Source organism: Salvelinus alpinus, chromosome 11 (assembly GCF_045679555.1).
Source record: "Salvelinus alpinus chromosome 11, SLU_Salpinus.1, whole genome shotgun sequence".
Classification (NCBI taxonomy): domain Eukaryota; kingdom Metazoa; phylum Chordata; class Actinopteri; order Salmoniformes; family Salmonidae; genus Salvelinus; species Salvelinus alpinus.
In genome coordinates, this window is record NC_092096.1 from 48,942,991 (window position 1) to 48,963,184 (window position 20,194).

General features: G+C 45.3%; 1 protein-coding gene across 1 annotated transcript in view; it reads left to right on the forward strand.

The window, feature by feature from the left end:
* The first annotated feature begins 1,785 nt into the window (after window positions 1-1,785).
* Window positions 1,786-20,194, forward strand: part of LOC139534291 (insulin receptor substrate 2-B-like) — a 40,853-nt gene continuing 22,444 nt past the window's right edge. Inside the window, exon 1 of the mRNA XM_071333338.1 lies at window positions 1,786-6,146. Coding sequence (XP_071189439.1) covers window positions 2,111-6,146 — 4,036 coding nt within the window. The 5' untranslated portion in view covers window positions 1,786-2,110. The remainder of the gene's footprint in view (window positions 6,147-20,194) is intronic.

The window sequence follows — 20,194 nt, forward strand, 5'->3', positions numbered from 1 at the left end:
GTCATTATGGGGTATTGTGTGTGAATTATTTAGGGAAAAACATAATTTAATCAATTTTAGAATAAGGCTGTGAATGTGAAAAATGTCAAAGGGTCTGAATACTATCCGAATGCACTGTATGGCATGCAGAATAGGAAGGAGACTAGAGAACAGTCATTTTGGGATGAATTATGTAATCTGGAGTTGAATGGTGGTTGAGGGGGAGGGGTAGAGGGAAAGGATGGAGGGAATTGAAGGGGGATTGGTGAGGGGGGGAGGAAAGGCGATAGCCTATAGCATTATATGTGTAAGCATGCAAAGTAGGTAAGCACTTTTACTATTCACTATTCCATTTTAGTTCTATGTCCATGCATTTTTACATAAAATAACCAAAAAACTACAATACATCACTATAGATGTAACTACAGCACACCCAACTGCGTTTTTCTCTGGCACATTGCTTAATCAGGAATATTACAACATATTATGGTGGTCCCATTATTATCAGACGGCATACCATTTACAGCACAATGGGCAGACCTTCTGTAATGTACTAAGGAAAACAGTAGAGGACGCTCAAACTGTCTGTTGTAATGCCAGTACAAAAGTACTGACAAACACATAACAATGACTATTAAAAGTTTCCACTCCTTCAATGGCCAGTATAGCTTGATAAATCCACGTTGGGTAGGCCGTCATTGTAAATAAGAATTTGTTCTTAACTGACTTGCCTAGTTAAATAAAGGTTAAATTAAATAAATAAAGATGGGGGGGGACTAGTCCAATCCAGGGATGTCCCATGTCAAATAATGAATGTGAAAAGATCATGATACTATAGTGATTAAAATAAAGTTTGGAAAGAATGAATAACTCATTATTATACTTTACACCCATCTCTGTCTCTCTGGAGCTTGACCAGACAGCAGGTCACAGGTACATTTTTGCACAAGCGCCAAGCGACAACAACAAAACATAGGCATGCTGAGTCATGATTCACACCACTAATCATTCTACAGCAAGCTAACTAACAAGATGATTGCAAAAAGAAAACACAAATTGTCAACAGATTCTACAAACAACACCATAAATAATTACTGTGGCCCCTGACTGTGACACCTGGCCCTTCCAATTTTGCAGATCTGAAATAATCGGATAGGTGCTATCAGTTTGGTAATATCTCCAACCATTCCAATGGTTTTACTGGAGCCCACTTCTTTGGAATCTGTAAAGTACACCACATGGGAAAGAGGCAAGGGGTTGTTTTGGGGCACATTTTTCCCAAGGCCTTGCAAAGATTTTGGGGTGGCAAGTAGCCTAGTGGTTAGAGCGTTGAGCCAGTAACCAAAAGGTTGGTGGCTCGAATCCCAGCGCTGACAAGGTAAAAGTCTCTCATTCTGCCCCTGATCAAGGCAGTTAACCCAGTGTTCCTAGGCAGTCATTGTAAATAAGAATTTGTTCTTAACTGACTTGCCTAGTTAAATAAAAATACACCTTCGTGCCAAATCAAAAACAGTGGTCAATCAACAATATTGTCCAATGAAAGGGATAGCATCAACGAACGCCTATCACTGTACCTATAATCATTGGCCAGTCAGCTGTCAATCATCTCGAATACCTCTCTTTAACTAATGAAAATATGTGCGATGTCTCATTGGTCCACCGTATTGACGTAAACACGAATGACACAAAACAATTGTCTCGTTTGCCTGTCAGTTCCTGTCAATCTCGCTGAACTTCCAATGAGAAGCCCCGTCTGGCTCATTATTTCGCCTACTTATGGCTGACGCACCAGTCACGTGTTGTTTGTGCTCCGCTCTGTAGAGATATGTAGAGAGGGAGAAGGGGACAGGTTGCTAGCTAGCTAGCTTGGAGTCTAACGATTATAGAAACGTGGGCATGTTGCACAGGGGCGGCTTTATTTCATAAAACCCCATATTGGATACCTGTTTTTCGCGAAGAGGCCTGGACCGGTCGTTTTTAACTTAACAATCTGACATTTTTGCTTTGATTGTAGCTAACCATCGCGCCACCACAATACAGCAGCGCCAGCCGGAGCCCGTCTCCTAAACAAGAATGGGGTCTAGGTCCACAGCACTGCTTAGGTAAAGTGACCTTTGGTTGTGTTATATAAATGGCCAATTTTATGAATTACCAAGAAAACAAAGCCGCTATGTTGTTGGTGGAGACGCAACAGAGGGGCATCGGGACGACACCAGCGGCTACGGCAGCCAACGGCTACACCTCAATTGGGGAACCCCCTTCCCCGTTATTGAATATCTGTGGTGGCAGTGGAGCTCGTTTTCATCAGCAATTGCCGCCCTCCAACCACCACAGCCACCATCACTATCCCCAGAGCTCGCTGCCCAAAGAACAACGCCCGCTGTTGCACCACTATCAGGCGGCGACACAGCAACAGCAGCATACTCTCTCTGGTGAAAACATCCCTGGGTCCCCGGTAAGGAAAGCCTCGTTGTCGTCTTTGAACCTGGTACATGAGGACCCCTCTGCTAGCCACCACGCACTCGCTGCATCGGTGAACGCGGCGTCGGCTGCGATTCAATTGGCTGCGAATGCTAACGTTAGCGTCGCTGCCTCAGGGGTCATGGACGACATTCGGAAGTGTGGCTACCTACGGAAACAGAAGCACGGACACAAGAGGTTTTTCGTTCTGAGGGTGGCGAGCCACCTAGGCCTCAGCCGGCTGGAGTACTATGACAGCGATAAAAAATTCCGCAGTAGCCTCCGGTCTTCAGCAGCAGCCCCGAAACGGGTGATCTATCTGTATCAGTGCTTCACCGTCAACAAAAGAGCAGATTCCAAGAACAAACACCTCATAGCCCTCTACACTAAGGATGAGTACTTTGCCATTGTGGCTGAAAACGAGCAGGAGCAAGAGGACTGGTATGTAGCCCTGAGTGAACTGATGAGTGAGGGGAAAAAGGGGCATCTAGACTCTGACGAGTTGGATGATGGCTATGGTACAGTCACACCAGGTACGGTTTTCAAAGAGGTGTGGCAGGTGAACGTGAAACCCAAAGGGCTGGGTCAGACCAAGAACCTCACAGGTGTGTATCGTTTATGCCTCTCTTCTAAAACGATCCATCTGGTCAAACTAAACTCTGAGACACCGTATGTTAACCTCCAGCTAATGAACATCAGACGATGTGGACACTCAGAAAGCTTCTTCTTCATCGAGGTGGGTCGGTCGTCCTCCATAGGACCAGGGGAGATATGGATGCAGGTAGATGACTCTGTAGTGGCTCAGAACATGCACGAGACCATCTTAGAGACCATGAAGGCTCTGAAGGCCTTCGCAGAGATCCGCCCCAGGAGTAAAAGCCAATCATCGGGCTCCAACCCCATGGCGTTCATCACCACCCGCCGTCACCTAGGCAACCTGCCGCCGAGCCAGACGGGTCTCCAGCGCCGCTCCCGGACCGAGTCGGCGGTCGGTACGCCACCATCGAGTAAGAGCTCCGGTGCCAGTGGCTACCGCTTCAGGACGTCGAGTGAAGGCGAAGGGACGATGAACCGGCCATTCCGGTCTGTTACCGGCAGCCTGATCCACCTGAACACCGCCCGGATACACCTAGGGCGCCAGGAGGGTGGGGGAGGGGCAGGGAACACCGGGGGAGGAGGGCGCTACGTCAGGGCGCTACCGGGCTCCAACTGCCACACCCGCTCCGCCTCGCTCCCCGTCTCCCACTTCTCCTCCACCACCTCCCCCGTCAGTGTGTCCAGCAGCAGCGGTCACGGCTCAGTCTCTGACACCCTCACCCGGCCCTCCAGCTCGTCCATATGCGGATCCCCCTCTGACGGAGGCTTCAACTCCTCAGACGAGTACGGCTCAAGCCCCGGAGACTTTCGCTACTTCCGAGTCCGTAGCAACACACCCGATTCGCTGGGAAACACCCCACCAATCAGAGAAGAGAACTGCCTGAGTGACTACATGGCCATGGGCTGGCACCGCGAGGTGTTTGGAGCGGGCGGCGTGAGTAGCTCTGGCGGCGCTGAGGCCCCCCACCGGGACGAGAGCACGTCGACGGACGAAGACCGGTCTCTGAGGCGGCGGACACACTCGTTCACGCGGCCCGGGAGTCAGGGTGGTGTTGCCGGCGGTAGCAGCGGCGTGGCTGTGTACCAAAAGATGACCCAGACCACCACCTCACAGGACGAGTTGGTGTCTGTGGAAGAGGCTCTGTCTCTGGGCCGCAGCAGCAACCAGCCTTCCTCCCCCTCTTCCTCCCTCCGCTCTGACTACAGCTCCTGCTCCGAGCACAGCCAGGGCAGACCCCCTCTCTCCTCCTACCCCTCCTCCTCGGCCAAGGAGGACAGTGGCTATATGCCCATGTTGTGTGGGGTGGCAGCCTCACCCCGTGACACCCCGGATTACATGCCTATGCAACCTAGCTCCCATTCTCATCCCCATCACCACTCTCTCTCACACCCTCCCCACCCTCAGCCCTCCCACTCCCCCCAGGCCTCTAGCCCAGCACTGGCCCCACGCTCGGCCCACCAGCTCCAACCCCACCAGCCTACGGACCCCCAGGGCTACATGATGATGCTACCAGGGGGACCGAGCTCCTCTTCCCCAGTCCAGGCCTCCCCAAGTCCCCGTAGCAGTAGCAGTAACATGGGTCTTGGTGTCGGTAGTTCTGGTAGTATAGTGGAGCGGCCTGAGACTGGAGAGTACATGGACATGTCGTACAGCAGTGGAAGAGGAGGGAACGCGACAGGAGGACGGAAGCTCTCCAACGAGGGTGGATACTACACACTGAGCAACCCTGAGGGTACCCCTAAATCATACAGTCCCTACTTCTCCCTGCCTCGCTCCTACAAGGCCCCCGTCGCCAGAGATGGTGAACAGAGAAAATGGGAGCATGAGGAATACGTGCCTATGAGCTCCCCGGCTAAACCCGTCTACTCCCAGGTCACTGGCGTTACGACAAAGGGTTTCAGTAGTGGGGGGTCAGACACCCCTCACGCCCACCACCCCCCGCCCTACGGGGCCCACCACCAAGCAGCTCGCGGTGACCGGCGAACGACTGTGGTTCGGCCCAACCGCCTCCCCCTGGGCCGCCACAGCTTCCACGGGTCGCTGAGGGTTAGTGAGCCAGCTGCTGCCGAGGGACCCTCCAGCCCCGGCGAGTACATCAACATCGAGTTTGGGGATCCCTACGGACCCCCCACATCCTGCCCTCTCGCTGACCAGTACGTCTCACCCTCGATGGGCTCCGTCGAGCAGCGTCACTCCCCTCCCCAGAACCAGGACTATATGAGTGTAGAGGGTGGGGGTGATGATGGTTGCCGCCTGACTAAGAACCAGTCCCCCAGACCCTCTCTGGTGGCCCCATGGAACCCACCCAGCTACATTCGACCCCTGACCGCCAATTCCTCCCTGAGCGGAGCTCCTGGATCTTCTGGCGCTCACTGGCGGACGGGAACAGATGACTACACAGATATGACCTTCAACCTTAGCAAGGGTGAGGGGTCGAGGGGGTCACAGAGTAGCCCCACAGCCATGCTGCAGCACCTGTGTGTGATGGAGGGCCGGTACCCCCCTACCTTACTCCCCCACCCCATCACTCCTCCCTTATCCTCCAGCCCCCAGCCTGAGCCCCCCAAAGTGGTACGTGCTGACCCCCAGGGGCGACGCAGACACAGCTCTGAAACCTTCTCCTCCACTCCCGGAGGAGGCAGAACCACAAGCTCTAGCACAGGCACCAATCCCCCCTCGGGCTCAGCCAACCCCTCGGCCCTCAACGGCGCTCTCCTGGCCGAGGGCTCCAAGTGGGCCAGCTCTGGCTCCTTTGACAGCGTGTGGATGTGTGTGGAGGGGATAGGGGTGGATTTGGCCGGTTTCCCTGCCCAGCCAGGGCCCTCTGATCTGGGCATGGACTCAGCCTCCTCTGGGGGCCCTCCTGGAGGACATATGTGCAGAAATGTGTCTGTGGGGTATCAGAACGGCCTCAACTACATTGCCATGGAGCTGAGAGAGGACCAGGAATCTAACACACTCCCCATATCCCAGCAGCAGCAGGGGGGAACCGGGCCGACCCCCAACGCCCCCTCAGCTGGTAATGTGACTGTGCCGGTAGCAGAGAACAACGGCGCCTATGCCAGTATAGACTTCACCAAGTCAGACGGGATGACTGCCACGTTCACGGGTGAGTGACGGAGGGAGTGTTTTGGTGGGGGATGAGGTGGGGTTTGTGTGTGTATGGGGGGTCTGTGTATATTAGCCTAATGCTCATAAGTGTGTCTGTGTGCTTACATCTGCTCTGTGTTCAGTGTGCTTGTAGGAGTTCTGTGTTTGTGTCTGTGTGTGTAGCCCTCCAGTTGTGTCTGTTGGCATGCAGGGAGGCATGCTTGCCCTGCAGTGTAAAAGGTGATAATGAGGAGAGGGATTCTCCCCTACTGTACTCTACCAGTGATTGGGGGGTAATCGATAGTTGCATATCGGAAAATAATTTGACCATCGCAATATTATTTTTGCACTAGTTGGCTGTACCTGCACCAACACTCCAGTATTTTTGCTTAATAGTTTGTTCTCCATCTTCCTTTTGAAATAGAGAGCCGATTTTGTTTTCGGCACTTTTTTTATTTCCATGACTGATCAAAACACATTTTCTCATGCTCTCTTTTCCAACTGCAGCAGACATATAATGAGCAATATGTTTGCAACATAGAATCACAGTATTGAACCGCAATACACAGAATCGTGAGAATGCAATGCATATCGTATCGGCACCAAAGCATCATGATAATATCGTATTGCGAGGTCCCTGGCAATTCCCAGCCCTATACTCTGCACACACTTTTGTATTGAATTTTTTTATGAATCAGCAGCATTCCTGTATCATGCTGTAGATGCATCAGTCATGAGTTAAAATCATCCAAGGTGTTACATTTTAAGGGTGCTTTGTAAATTCACTCGAGTGTCAGAGGGCGCTCAGAGCGTTTTGTAAATTCAAAGGTTGACAGATTGTCCCTTCCTAAATTCAGTGTTTCACACTGAGCGTTCAGAATGAGCACTAGACGCTCTGCAGACCTGCAAACTTGCACACATTTTGAGTTCAAAGTACGCTGGTATGAGACACGAATGTAAAATATGCAAAAATAAACTTCTAGTTGGCACATTGGATTTTGACTCAACCGTCTGAAGTTGGAGCTAAGCCAATCAGAGGACTTGGGCAAAGAGAAAACATTAAACACCATCAATTTTACAACGGGTGTAGAGCTTAACTGGCATACGTAGGCGGTGTGTGAATTTGGAGAAGATCATTTTCACCATTAAAAATGCACATTAATAATGCATTACATGCATAATCTCATTTACGGTCACGGAATATTCGTGTTTATAGCCTACTGCCATGTGCGCATTGCTGCACAATTAGCAGGAAAACAACATTCTCAAAAGTGACCGTAAATGCACTTATAATGTGAATAAATAGCCAAATAGTTTATCAACATTTTAAGCTAAACGTTCTAATCTGTTGCATCAGCCTCATTGATTTTTTAAATGTTTTTTTTTTATATTAGTGGTTGTATTAATTTGGGATCTATCGCATCCCACATCTGTCCCATCCTACTATCCCCCATTTGTAATTCTCACTCAGAAGTACAAGTTGACCAATAGAATACGTTAACTTTTGTACTTTGAGGGATAGTGGATTGACATGTTTCTTTGTTAACCGCTCAACACAGAATAGTCGTATGTGCGCACTCCCTGAAATTGTTTGGAGAAAATATATTTCATTCAGCTATGTCCAATTGTGTTCTTCATACTATAAAAGAGTCCCACGGAATTCTAAGCAAATCTTGTCTGCTAAATTAACTGCTGCTAAATTAACACAGCCAGATCCGGGCCTAACATAAGGACAACTCAGAGTATGCTAATCTTTTCTTCTGAAATAGACTACATTTTTTTCATATTTCTTTAGACCTGTCTTAAATGAATAAGGGATTTATTGTGATGGTGTAGGCTATATTATATGGATTTATTATACTTTTTAAAATGTAGATGTTCCAAAGGTCTGAGTCAGTTGAGACCGGCAGTTATTTGCTTGACCGTCACCGGCTGACAAAATTTTATGACTGCCACAGCCCTTGGTGTACCGTATTTTAATATATACCGGTATTGATGCATGGACCAGTTTGGGTTTTTACTTTAGCTTCTATAACAGTATTTAAATGTTTGGTTTTCTAAATGTGATACGCCTTGCATGAAGTCAATTGTTATAGTTTACTCTGCTACTTGAGTCATCTCTCTCTATGCCACTTTCCACAGACCTAGCCCCGCCCCCTGTCACTTGAGGAGCGCGTTTGTTGTTGCTCGACCACGAGACACTTGCATTCAGTCTGCGTGGTTAATGCAGCACATGCAGCAATGTTGATGACTGCGATGCTGTTTCCACTTAGCTTCTTAATATAAATCCACAAGCGTTCTATAATTACACAATTCGTTTGTGTTTCTTACATCTGCAAACAGCTAGTTTGTCTTAGCAAGTTGTGGCTAAGTCGTGTTAACCGCTAATGCTAATCGCTAGTTAGCTGGCTAGCTAGCTAATAAAAGTACTGAGTCAGCGCAAACGTAGCTAGCTATACAGCCTGATACCAGTGATGGTTTGGCCTAAATCAGCATATTGTTTTTACAACCTTATCTTCTAAATCAGAGGAATAGGCGAAGCATGACTGTTAGCTACATGAAGTAACTAAGAGAAAATATTTAATGTAGCCAAAGATTATAGGGTTCCCTAGGAAACGATGACCAACTCTTTGGTTCCTACCCTGTCACAATAACTCCTCCCTGGCATTTTCATTCGTTGTCATGTCAAACACTGTATTCAAAGTGCCCACTTATCTTCTAACTATAGAATTAGAATAATCATTATTTTCTTGTGATTCCAACGGTTCACATAAGTGTTTTGATCTAAATCGCAAGGCAAATCGCAACACTTGGTTAAAAACAAGCCTTTTTTCCCCTCCATATCTTGCAGCCCTACGTGGCAGTGTGGAAATGATCTCAAATGAGTGCAGGAAATACAGATTTTTGGGGGAGGGGTTGAAGTTTAATTGAACAGTAGCAAACAGTCAAAGTAGAGCAACCCATTGAAGTCACTTAGAATGTACAGTACCAGTCAAAAGTTTGGACACCTACTCATTCCAGAGTTTCTTTATTTTTACTATTTTATACATTCTAGAATAATAGTGAAGACATCAAAACTATGGAATAACACATATGGAATCATGAAGTAACCAAACAAGTATTAAACAAATCCAAATATGTTTTATATTTGAGATTCTTTAAAGTAGCCACCTTTTGCCTTGACAGCTTTGCACACTCTTGGCATTCTCTCAACCAGCTTCATGAGGTAGTCACCTGGAATGCATTTCAATTAACAGGTGTGCCTTGTTTAAAGTACATTGGTGGAATTTCTTTCCTTAATGAGTTTGAGCCAATCAGTTGTGTTGTGACACGGTGTGGGTGGTATACAGAAGATGGTAAAACACCAAGTCCATATTATGGCAAGAACAGCTCAAACAAGCAAAGGGAAACAACAGTATATTATTTTAAGACATGAAGGTCAGTCAATCTGGAAAATTTCAAGAACTTAAAGTTTCTTCAAGTGCAGTCTCAAAAACCACCAAGCACTATGATGAAACTGGCTCTCATGAGGACTGCTACAGGACAGGAAGAACCAGAGTTGCCTCTGCTGCAGAGTATACGTCCATTAGTTACCAGCCTCAGAATTTGCAGCCAAAATAAATGCTTCACAGAGTTCAAGTAACAGACAAATCTCAACATCAACTGTTCAGAGGAGATTGTATGAATCATGGTTGAATTGCTGCAAAGAAACCACACCAATAAGAAGAGACTTGTGAGGGCCATGAAACATGAGCAATGGATATTAGACCGGTTGAAGTCTGTCCTTTTGGTCTGATGAGTCCAAATTTGCGATTTTTGGATACAACTGCCGTGTCTTTGTGAGACAGAGTAGGTGAACGGATGATCTCTGCATGTGTGGTTCCCACCGCGAAGCATGGAGGAGATGGGATGATGGTGCTTTGCTGGTGACACAGTCTGTGATTTATAATTCAAGGCACACTTAACCTGCATGGCTACCACAGCGATACGCCATCCCATCTTTTTTCCCCCTTTATTTAACTAGGCAAGTCAGTTAAGAACATTGTTATTAACAATGACGGCCTAGGAACAGTGGGTTAACTGCCTTGTTCACGGGCAGAACGACAGATTTTTACCTTGCCAGCTCAGGGATTCGATCTAGCAACCTTTCGGTTACTGGCCCAACGCTCTAGCCACGAGGCTACCTGCCGCCCCTTGCGCTTAGTCCCACTATTTGTTTTTCAACATATATGGACCTCCAGGCTGTGTAAAGGCTATTTGACCAAGAAGGAGAGTGATGGACTGCTGCATCAGATTGCCTGGCCTCCACAATCACCCAACCTCAACCCAACTGAGATGGTTTGGGATGAGTTGTACCGCAGAGTGAAGAAAAAGCAGCCAACAAGTGCTCAGCATATGTGGGAACTCCTTCAAGGCGGCAGGTAGCCTAGTGGTTAGAGCGTTGGGCCAGTAACCGAAAGGTTGCTAGATCGAGTCCCCGAGCTGACAATCTGTCGTTCTGCCCCTGAACAAGGCAGTTAACCCACTGTTCCTAGGCTGTAAATAAGAATTTGTTCTTAACTGACTTGCCTAGTTAAATAAAAGACTGTTGGAAAAGCATTCCAGGTGAAGCTTGTTGTAAGAATGCCAAGAGTATGCAAGGCTGTCATCATGGCAAAGGGTGGCTACTTTGAAGAATCTAAAATATATTTTTGTTTAACACTTTTTTGGTTACTTCATGATTCCATGTGTTATTTCATATTTTTGATGTCTTCACTTTTTATTCTACAATATAGTACAAATAAAAACCTTTGAGTAGGTGTCAACTTTAGACTGGTACTGTATGTGTTCCCACTAGGGTCACGCACTACTCATAAAGCAAATTTTACAATTTTATAATTGAAAAACATAAAATACCACCCAAAATTGGAAAAATACTGTGATTTATATTTTGGCTATATCGCCCTAATCCAGTAATCCGCAAACAAAGTTAAGAAGCCATTTTCACTAGACTATTGACATAAAGACACCTAATAATCAATACCCCTACATTTTAACCTAGAAAAAATGTGAAGGTGTCATTGAGACGACTACCTCAATTTAATTTAGGATTCAACACAAGACTTCTGTGTTGTCTACATTGTTTGATATAGACTCTGTTTCAGGAAATGGCATTCAAAAATGCAAAATGCTCCAACTTCCTGAGGGGGAAGTTGACTGACCCAACCTTAGGCCTACATCAGCACCGCCTTGTCAGAAAATCCTAGGGAGAGCCCTGATTGTACATTTTAAACATATTTCTAGTTAGCTAAGGAAGAGCAGCCAATTTCCAAGTACCCGTAACAGTCTATAGTCTACCATTCCTGCTGAGGCAGTCTTCAACCAAGGTAATTATTAGGCTAAAAAAGGTTGCATTTGCTTATGATTTGAGCAGTGTGGGTGTCACACGTGGGGGCTGGGGGTGCCACCGCCACGCTGAAGTGGTACTCGTAACAATTCAGGACTGGCTGAGGAGTAGGGTTGATCTGAGCATTCTGACCTCACAATGGCGGTCAAGCACCCAAGCCAACTGGCTAAAGTTGGCTAGCTTACTAGCTAGCTATTTCCAGACACAATGAGAGAACACCTCTGAACATTTTACTCGCCCTAGCAGAGCTGGTAGAGCTGCTAGTGTTTTCATGTTATCAAGAGGGTTAGTGACGAACTGTTACTGGCAACAATTGAATTGTTTATTTTTGTCTGTCTACTTACACCTGGCATTCCTCAATTATTCTAATGTTTTATGATTTCTTCTTGGAAATGTACTTAAAAACATCTACAGGATCGGATCCCCCCCCCCCGTGGTACGGTTGAGCTAACGTGCGCCAATGTTACTTACAAAGTCATGCTAATCACGAGAGAATTTCCCTCCCAGGACATAGACATGTCTTATATGGGCAGAAAGCTTAAATTCTTGTTAATCTAACTGCACTGTCCAATTTACATTAGGTATTACAGTGAACGAATGCCATGCTATTGTTTGAGGAGAGTGTACAGTTATGTACTTGAAAATGTATCAATAAACCAATTCGGCACATTTGGGCAGTCTTGATACAACATTTTGAACAGTAATGCAATGTGTCATTGGATCAGTCAATAACTTTGCACCTTGCTGCCATCTAGTGGCCAAAATCTAAATTGCGCCTAGACTCCTGAGTCATATAATGGCCTTTCTCTTGCATTTCATAGTTTTCAAAAATTTGAAAACACGTTTTTTTTCTTTGACTTTTACCAGATCTAATGTGTTATTCTCCTACATTAATGTCACATTTCCACAAACTTCAGTGTTTCCTTTCAAATGGTATCAAGAATATGCATATCCTTGCTTCAGGTCCTTAGCTACAGGCAGTTAGATTTGGGTATGTTATTTTAGGCAAAAATGGGGGGGGTACGATACGATCTTAAGAGATTTGTAACTTTAGGACAGCTAAACCCTTGTCTTGTGATGAATGGATACTTTTGTAACCATGAACTGTCCCTTGCCATACCCCCGACGGCAGAGACCGACTCGGCCATCCTCTCTTTTTGGTTTCTGCAGTGACCCCGCAGTTATCAAGTCTCCCCAACAGCAACCTTTTTCTGGCTGCTATTTCCTCCAGCATCACTACAAGCACTTGTTTGCTGAAGCTTTTATTGTGCTTTCCTTGGTTATCTTTATTTTTGATATAGCTAGTCTGATGGCTATAATGTGTGAAAAATAACATGTTGTTTTTGTGTATAAATGGTTTGCGAGCCAACTAAAAAAAAATATATATATATATTCTCGAGACATAAAGCAGATGCTTCAAATGTTGATAAATGTAATACACTTTATTATAGTGGGCAAAATCCTATCATCCCTGTCACAGGCTTATTTATGGTTTCAAGCAAGTCACTAATGTCAATGCCACCAAAGGAGATATTTACAAAGTTTTTAGGAAAGCTATTTGCAAAGTTCCTAAGAACATTTTGAGGAATTGCACTTACAAACTATCTTGTGAACTTGTATATTTTTTTCCCCCTTAAACTTCTTACTTTTTCGTAAGTAGTGTTTTGTGAATCCGGCCCCAGAACATTAGTGTACCGTTAGTACAGTACATGCCTACTACAGTACAGACAAGATTGGGTTGGTTTGACAGCCCATTAGGAAAGAAGCATGAGGTGTCAGCCTAGTAAACACAGTGCTTGCGTGTGTGTGTGTGTGTGTGTGCGCGTGTTAAGTGCAGTCTATCCGGTGTTAAGTGAGACAAGCATATTTCTTTTGAGCCTTTAACCTATATTTTTTTCTACAACATATCCTATGAGCCATCTAATGAAACAAACAAATCCTAGACAATGAGCAATTTCATCCGGGGTGATTGGTGCTTGGTAGTTTGACTCAATAGGTTCATGCAACCACAGGCTGACTCATATGTTAACTGTTGAGCTGGGGCTGAAATGGACAAAGGGGTATAAGTTCATTGACCCTGAGGCTGGCCAGTGGGTCAAACAGTACCAAGGTAATATGGAGAAACCTTGACCTGCAGTTGTGTGTGTTCACGTGTGGTGTGTCTGTGTTTTCTCCAGAGGTGTGTGTCTTGCATTGACCCATTTCTGCCCCGCTTAGTGAGGTCATGCTCCCATAGGAGAAACAATACTGTTTGTGGGTATGCATGTTTTTGGTTTTCCACAGGGAAAAAACAGTCTTTTCTGATGAAGGGTGTGTTCACTGAAGTGTTTTCCGCTGTTGTGTGTCTGAGTCATGTGGATGGTCTTTGATGTGCTCTAATTGGCCCAGCGTGTCTCAGCAGCACGGCAAGAGGCACAGGAAACGCATCATCACACAGGAATGCACTTCCTGTGACCTGCCCTGAGCAGCCAGGCACACCTGAGTCTCTTTCAGTACCCTTTCCATTTCTTCCTCCATGAGAAAATGTTTTGAAATGGAGTGAGACAGGGAAGTTAGTGGGCTACTAGGTCCTGTTCATTAGGGAACGCCGTAGTGAAACTTTTTGAAACGGGGACATGGGCAGAATGTACTATTCAAAGTTGTCTGATAACAGCACAGACTTTCCTTTTCGATTTGCTATGTGTGATATACTGAACACGACCCTGGCTTCAGAGTGAGAGTATATGGAGGGTTGTGTGTGTGTGTGTGTGTGGAGCATGGTTGAAAGAGCGTTGTGCTTGCTGCTGCCCTTTCCTATCCCTGTGACATCCATAGGCTCCAGAATGTGAACGTGTGAGTGTAGCCTACTGGTTGTCTGGAGCATGGAGTTATTTGGAGCTTGGTTATGGTCCCGTTGAGTACAGAGTAGCGAGAGTTTTAGCTAGCTACTGTTTTTTAGCTTAGAGAGGGTAGAGGGCGTTAGCTAGCTGCTGCCCATTCCTATCCCACATCCATAGGTCCCCTTCAGAGTGTGACTGAGTATACTTGTTACTGGTAGTATGGGGCTGAGTTAAGTTTCGCAGAGCGGTGTATCAGCTAGCTGCTGTTGAGTGTTCGCTAGCTGCCCTTTCCAATACCTCCTCCATCTATATTTACTGCTTTATTTTCAGACTGACACTTATTTATGAGCTGGGCCTAGCAGTAAGTATGTGTAGGCTGCGTCCCCAAATGGCACCCTATTCCCTATGTAGTGCACTACAGAATGTACACTGGCCCTAAAGCAGGACACTACCCAGGCACAGGCAACTGGACCCCTGTGTGTGTGTGTGTCGAAGAACCTAAACTTGCTCTTAAACACTGAGGAAAATACAAGATGTTAGGTCAAATCAATTTTTGTATTTTCGTGGGCTATATACCTGTCTCATTAATTGCAGGTTGACGTTTTATTGGGACGAGCTCATTCATTTCCTTATCGCTGTATAATAAGTCGCTCTGTAATAAGTTGCTATGAATGACGATGCAAGTCTGGCTCATTCCACCTCAATAAGCACAAGATTTGATTTCAACACATTTTGTGTAACCACAGCATTCAAACGAGGCTGCAATAAAAACGAATGGGAATGTAGCGACTGTGTAGCATTTTTAAAATCTGGGGTGTTTTATTATTAATTTTCTTCTACCTTTATTTAACTAGGCAAGTCAGTTAAGAACAAATTCTTATTTTCAATGACGGCCTAGTGGGTTAACTGCCTTGTTTAGGGGCAGAACGACAGATTTTGTACCTTGTCAGCTCTGGGATTCGATCTTGCAACCTTTCGGTTACTAGTCCAACGCTCTAACCACTAGGCTACGCTGCTGCCCCTAATGGACTAATAGTATTTGAGAAAAGATGAAAAAACGGACCCCTCTGGCACTGTTCGTCACATCGTGTGTGTGTGTGTGTGTACGTACTACCGTTAAAAAGTTTGGGGTCGCTTAGAAATGTCCTTGTTTTTCCCCCCATTAAAATAACATCAAATTGATCAGAAATATAGTGTAGACATTGTTAATGTTGTAAATGACTATTGTAGCTGGAAACGGCAGATTTGTACTTTTTTTTGAATATCTAGAGGCCCACACAGCAACCATCGCTCATGTGTTCCAATGGCACGTTGTGTTAGCTAATCCAAGTTTATAATTTTAGAAGGCAAATTGATCATTAGAAAACCCCATTGACCATCTCTGAGTTCCGTGCGCCAGCTGAGGTTATTTAGCCGCCAATGATCACAGTAGGCTTGTCACGATACCAAAATGATACCAGGCCAAGTATCACGTTACCGAGTAGTATCACAATACCACGGTGGGGGAAAAAACAGTGGCCTAGCATCCTGTTCGCCCCATCCCCCGGACGCTTGGTCACGTTTGCTAAACTTTCTCCAAAAACCTGTCACTGAAATTCACACTTCTACTTAATAAAACATTTGATTTTAACTTCACACTATTTAGTGTATATAATAGTGCATAAAATGGCTAATTTGCTCATATTGGCAAAGGCCTACCTGTTATTTGGCTGGAGGAATGGGAGGAAATAATATAGTGCTTTCAGAAAGTATTCAGACCCCTTTCATTTTTCCACATTTTGTTACGTTACAGCCTTAATCTAAAATGGATTAAATAAATAAAAAATATCCTCAGTAATCTACACACAATACCCCATAATGACAACATTTTTGCACTGTATTAAAAATAAAAAACTGATACCTTTTTTAACATAAGTATTCAGACCCTTTGCTATGAGACTCGAAATTGAGCTCCGGTGCATCCTGTTTCCATCGATCATCTTTGAGATGTTTCTACAACTTGATTGGAGTCTACCTGTGGTAAATTCAATTGATAAAACATGATTTGGAAAGGCACACACCTGTCTATATAAGGTCCCACAGTTGACAGTGCATGTCAGAGCAAAAACCAAACCATGAGGTCGAAGGAATTGTCCGAAGATCTCCGAGAGAAGATTGTGACGAAGCACAGATCTAGGGAAGGGTACCAAAACATTTCTACAGCATTGAAGGTCCCCAAGAACACGGTGGCCTCCATCATTCTTACATGGAAGAAGTTTGGAACCACCAAGACTCTTCCTATAGCTGGCCGCCCGGCAAAACTGAGCAATCGGGGGAGCAAGGCCCTGGTCAGGACAGTGACCAAGAACCCGATGGTCTCTCTGACAGAGCTCCAGGGTTCCTGTGGAGATGGGAGAACCTTCCAGAAGGACAACCATCTCTGCAGCACTCCACCAATCAGGCCTTTATGGTAGAGTACCCAGACGGAAGCCACTCCTCAGTAAAAGGCACATGACAGCCCGCTTGGAGTTTGCCAAAAGGCACCGAAAGACAATGATGAACAAGATTCTCTGGTCTGATGAAACCAAGATTGAACTCTTTGACCTGAATGCCAAACGTCACATCTGGAGGAAACCTGGCACCATCCCTACGGTGATGCATGGTGGTGGCAGCATCGTGCTGTGGGGATATTTTTCAGCGGAAGGGACTGGGAGACTTGTCCGGATCGAGGCAAAGATGAACGGAGCAAAGTACAGAGATCCTTGATGAAAACCTGCTCCAGAGCGCTCAGGACTTCAGACTGGAAGGTTGAACCTTCCAACAGGACAATGACCCTAAGCACACAGCCAAGACAATGCAGGAGTGCCTTCGAGACAAGTCTCAATGTCCTTGAGTGGCCCAGCCAGTGCCCGGACATCTCTGGAGACCTAAAAATAGTAGCAACGCTCCCCATCCAACATGAGAGAGCTTGAGACGATCGTCAGAGAAGAATGGGAGAAACTCTCCAAATACAGGTGTGCCAAGCTTGTGGCATAATACCCACGAAGACTCAAAGCTACAATCGCTGCCGAAGGTGCTTCAACTGAGTAAAGGGTCTGAATAAATTAAACTCAAGACCAGGGTTTCCGTTAACTGCAAATTGCCGGATTTTGCCCCCCCCCCCACACACACAAATGAAAAGCTAATAAATACATTTGTTGCCAGCCAAATTGACCGGGAGGAGAAAAACTACGGTAGGCAGGTTATCGGCGCATCACCGATCACTTTACAATGTGAGCTGGAGGCGGTATGCATTTTGAAAACATACTTAATTGTTTGAAAGATTAATATTTTACTACTTATGAGGCATGTCGTACCTTGCTTGAAAATCCGACAATAGGAAGCTGGTGGCAATTATTTTATGACTTCATCTTTTGAGTTTGGGGAAGTATACAAATTATCATACAATTTCTACCGATCTGCGTGTCAGTTATAATGTTCATATGTGCATTTTCGTGGTGGTTTCATTTCAATAATAGTTTTTTTGCATGCTTGCAGCTTAACAGCAAAGAAAACACCTCTAGCCTAAACTGTTAATGAAATATGGCCCATATTACCGGAGATGCCAATCCATTTGCGCCGTTGCAGCCATTATTATGAGCTGTCCTCCCTGCAGCAGCCTCCGCTGATGTACTGTGCATCCGGAAAGTATTCAGACCCCTTGACTTATTCCACATTTTTTTAATTTACAGCTTTAATCTTAAATGGAATAAATGTTTTTTCCCCCACCCTCAATCTACACACACACACACCATAATGACAAAGCAAAAACAGTTTTATTTTTGCAAACTGAAATATCACTTTTCCGTAAGTATTAAGACCCTTGACTCAGGATTCTTTTGTTGAAGAACCTTTTGGCAGCGATTACAGCCTCGAGTCTTGGGTGTGACGCTACAAGTTTGGCACACCTGTATTTGGGGGGTTTCTCCCATTCTTCTCTGCAGATCCTCTCAAGCTTTGTTAGGTTGAATGGGGAGCGTTGCTGCACAGCTATTTTTCAGATCTCTCCAGAGATGTTTGATTGGGTTAAAGTCCGGGCACTGGCTGGGCTACGCAAGGATATTCAGAGACCTGTCCCGAAGCCACTCCTGCGTTGTCTTGGCTGTGTGCTTAGAGTCGTTGTCCTGTTGGAAGGTGAAAATAGCTGTACAACCCATTTTGGCCTCAGACCAAGGCATGCTACCTGCTAATTATCTATAGGCTATGTTTCAACTTGTCAATTCAAATTACTCTGACAAAAATATAAGCTCAACATGTAAAGTTTTGGTCCCATGTTTGTTGAGCTGAAATAAAAGATCCCAGAAATGTAATGCACAAAAAGCTAATTTCTCTCCGATTTTGTGCACAAATGTATGTACATCCCTGTTAGTGAGCATTTTTGCTTTGTCAAGATAATCCATCCACTTGACAGGTGTGGCATATCAAACAGCATGATCATTAAACAGGTGCACCTTGTGCTGGGGACAATTAATGGCCACTCTAAAATGTGCAGTTTTGTCACAACACAATGCCACAGATGTCAAGTTGAGGGATCGCGCAATTGGCATGCTGACTGTAGGAATGTCCACCACAGCTGTTGCCAGATAATTGATTGTTAATTTCTCTACCATAAGCCGCCTCCAACGTTGTTTTAGATAATTTGGCAGTGCATCCAACCGGGATCACGACCGCATGCCACGTGTATGGCGTTGTGTGGGCGAACGGTTTGCTGATGTCAATGTTGTGAACAGAGAGCCATGTGGTGGGGTTATGGTATGGGCAGGCATATGCTATGTACAATGAACACAATTGCATTTTTATCAATGGTCATTTTGAATGCACAGAGATACCGTGGTGAGATCCTGAGGCCCATTGTCGTGCCGTTCATCCGCCACCATCACCTCATGTTTCAGCATGGTAATGCACAGCTCTATGTCGCAAGGATCTGTACACAATTCCAGGAAGCTGAAAATGTCCAGGTTCTTCCATGGCCTGCATACTCACCATACATGCCACCCATTGAGCATGTTTGGGATGTTCTGGATCGACGTGTAAGACAGTGCGTTCCAATTCCCGCCAATATCCAGCAACTTTGCACAGCCATTGAAGAGTGGAACAACATTCTACAGGCCACAATCAACAGCCTGATGAACAATGTGAAGGAGATGTTTGAAGTTCTATTTTTGAACGTCAGTTTTGAATTGGTGTGCCTAGTTAATTAATAGAAGTATCCCATTTTACTGTTGAGGACATTTTTTACGTTTGCGGTATTACTGAGCAGCGCAAACGCAAACTTTTTCCTCCCTGGCACATTTCCCCAGGTGGCCCCCGCATTGCCTTCACTACTACTAATAATTTTCATTCCTATCAAAGTGCCTTATTAGGTTATCATTACAGTTTCTGCATAACATTTTTAGATTTTTTTTTTTACTGATTTATGATAAGCTAATGCTAAGCTAATTGCCAGTTTTGTGGTGCCATGTTTGTTGACATACAATGCATTCTGGTTGTCATGTAAACGTCTGTCAGACCAAAGATATTATAACAAAACGAGGTGAAGGGATTGTTCACTCGCCTTTCTGGTAAACTTCCGGGAAGTGAATGATGGTAGACAACACACCCCCTTCAATATGCATACTGCAAACAGACCCAACTCCTCTTGTAACTGTCTTTGGTTGATGCGGAAAAAAACAAACATGGCTGCTCGCACAAACTACCTATCGTCGGATTACTTTCGATTTTTCTAGAAAGTGTTTTACTAAATAATTTCTATCACTGGTGAGGTCACCCGTGATGTGAATTGTAAATAGTAATTTATAATTCATATTATGGTTTGTCAGCTGAGAGTTATTTACGACCAATGTA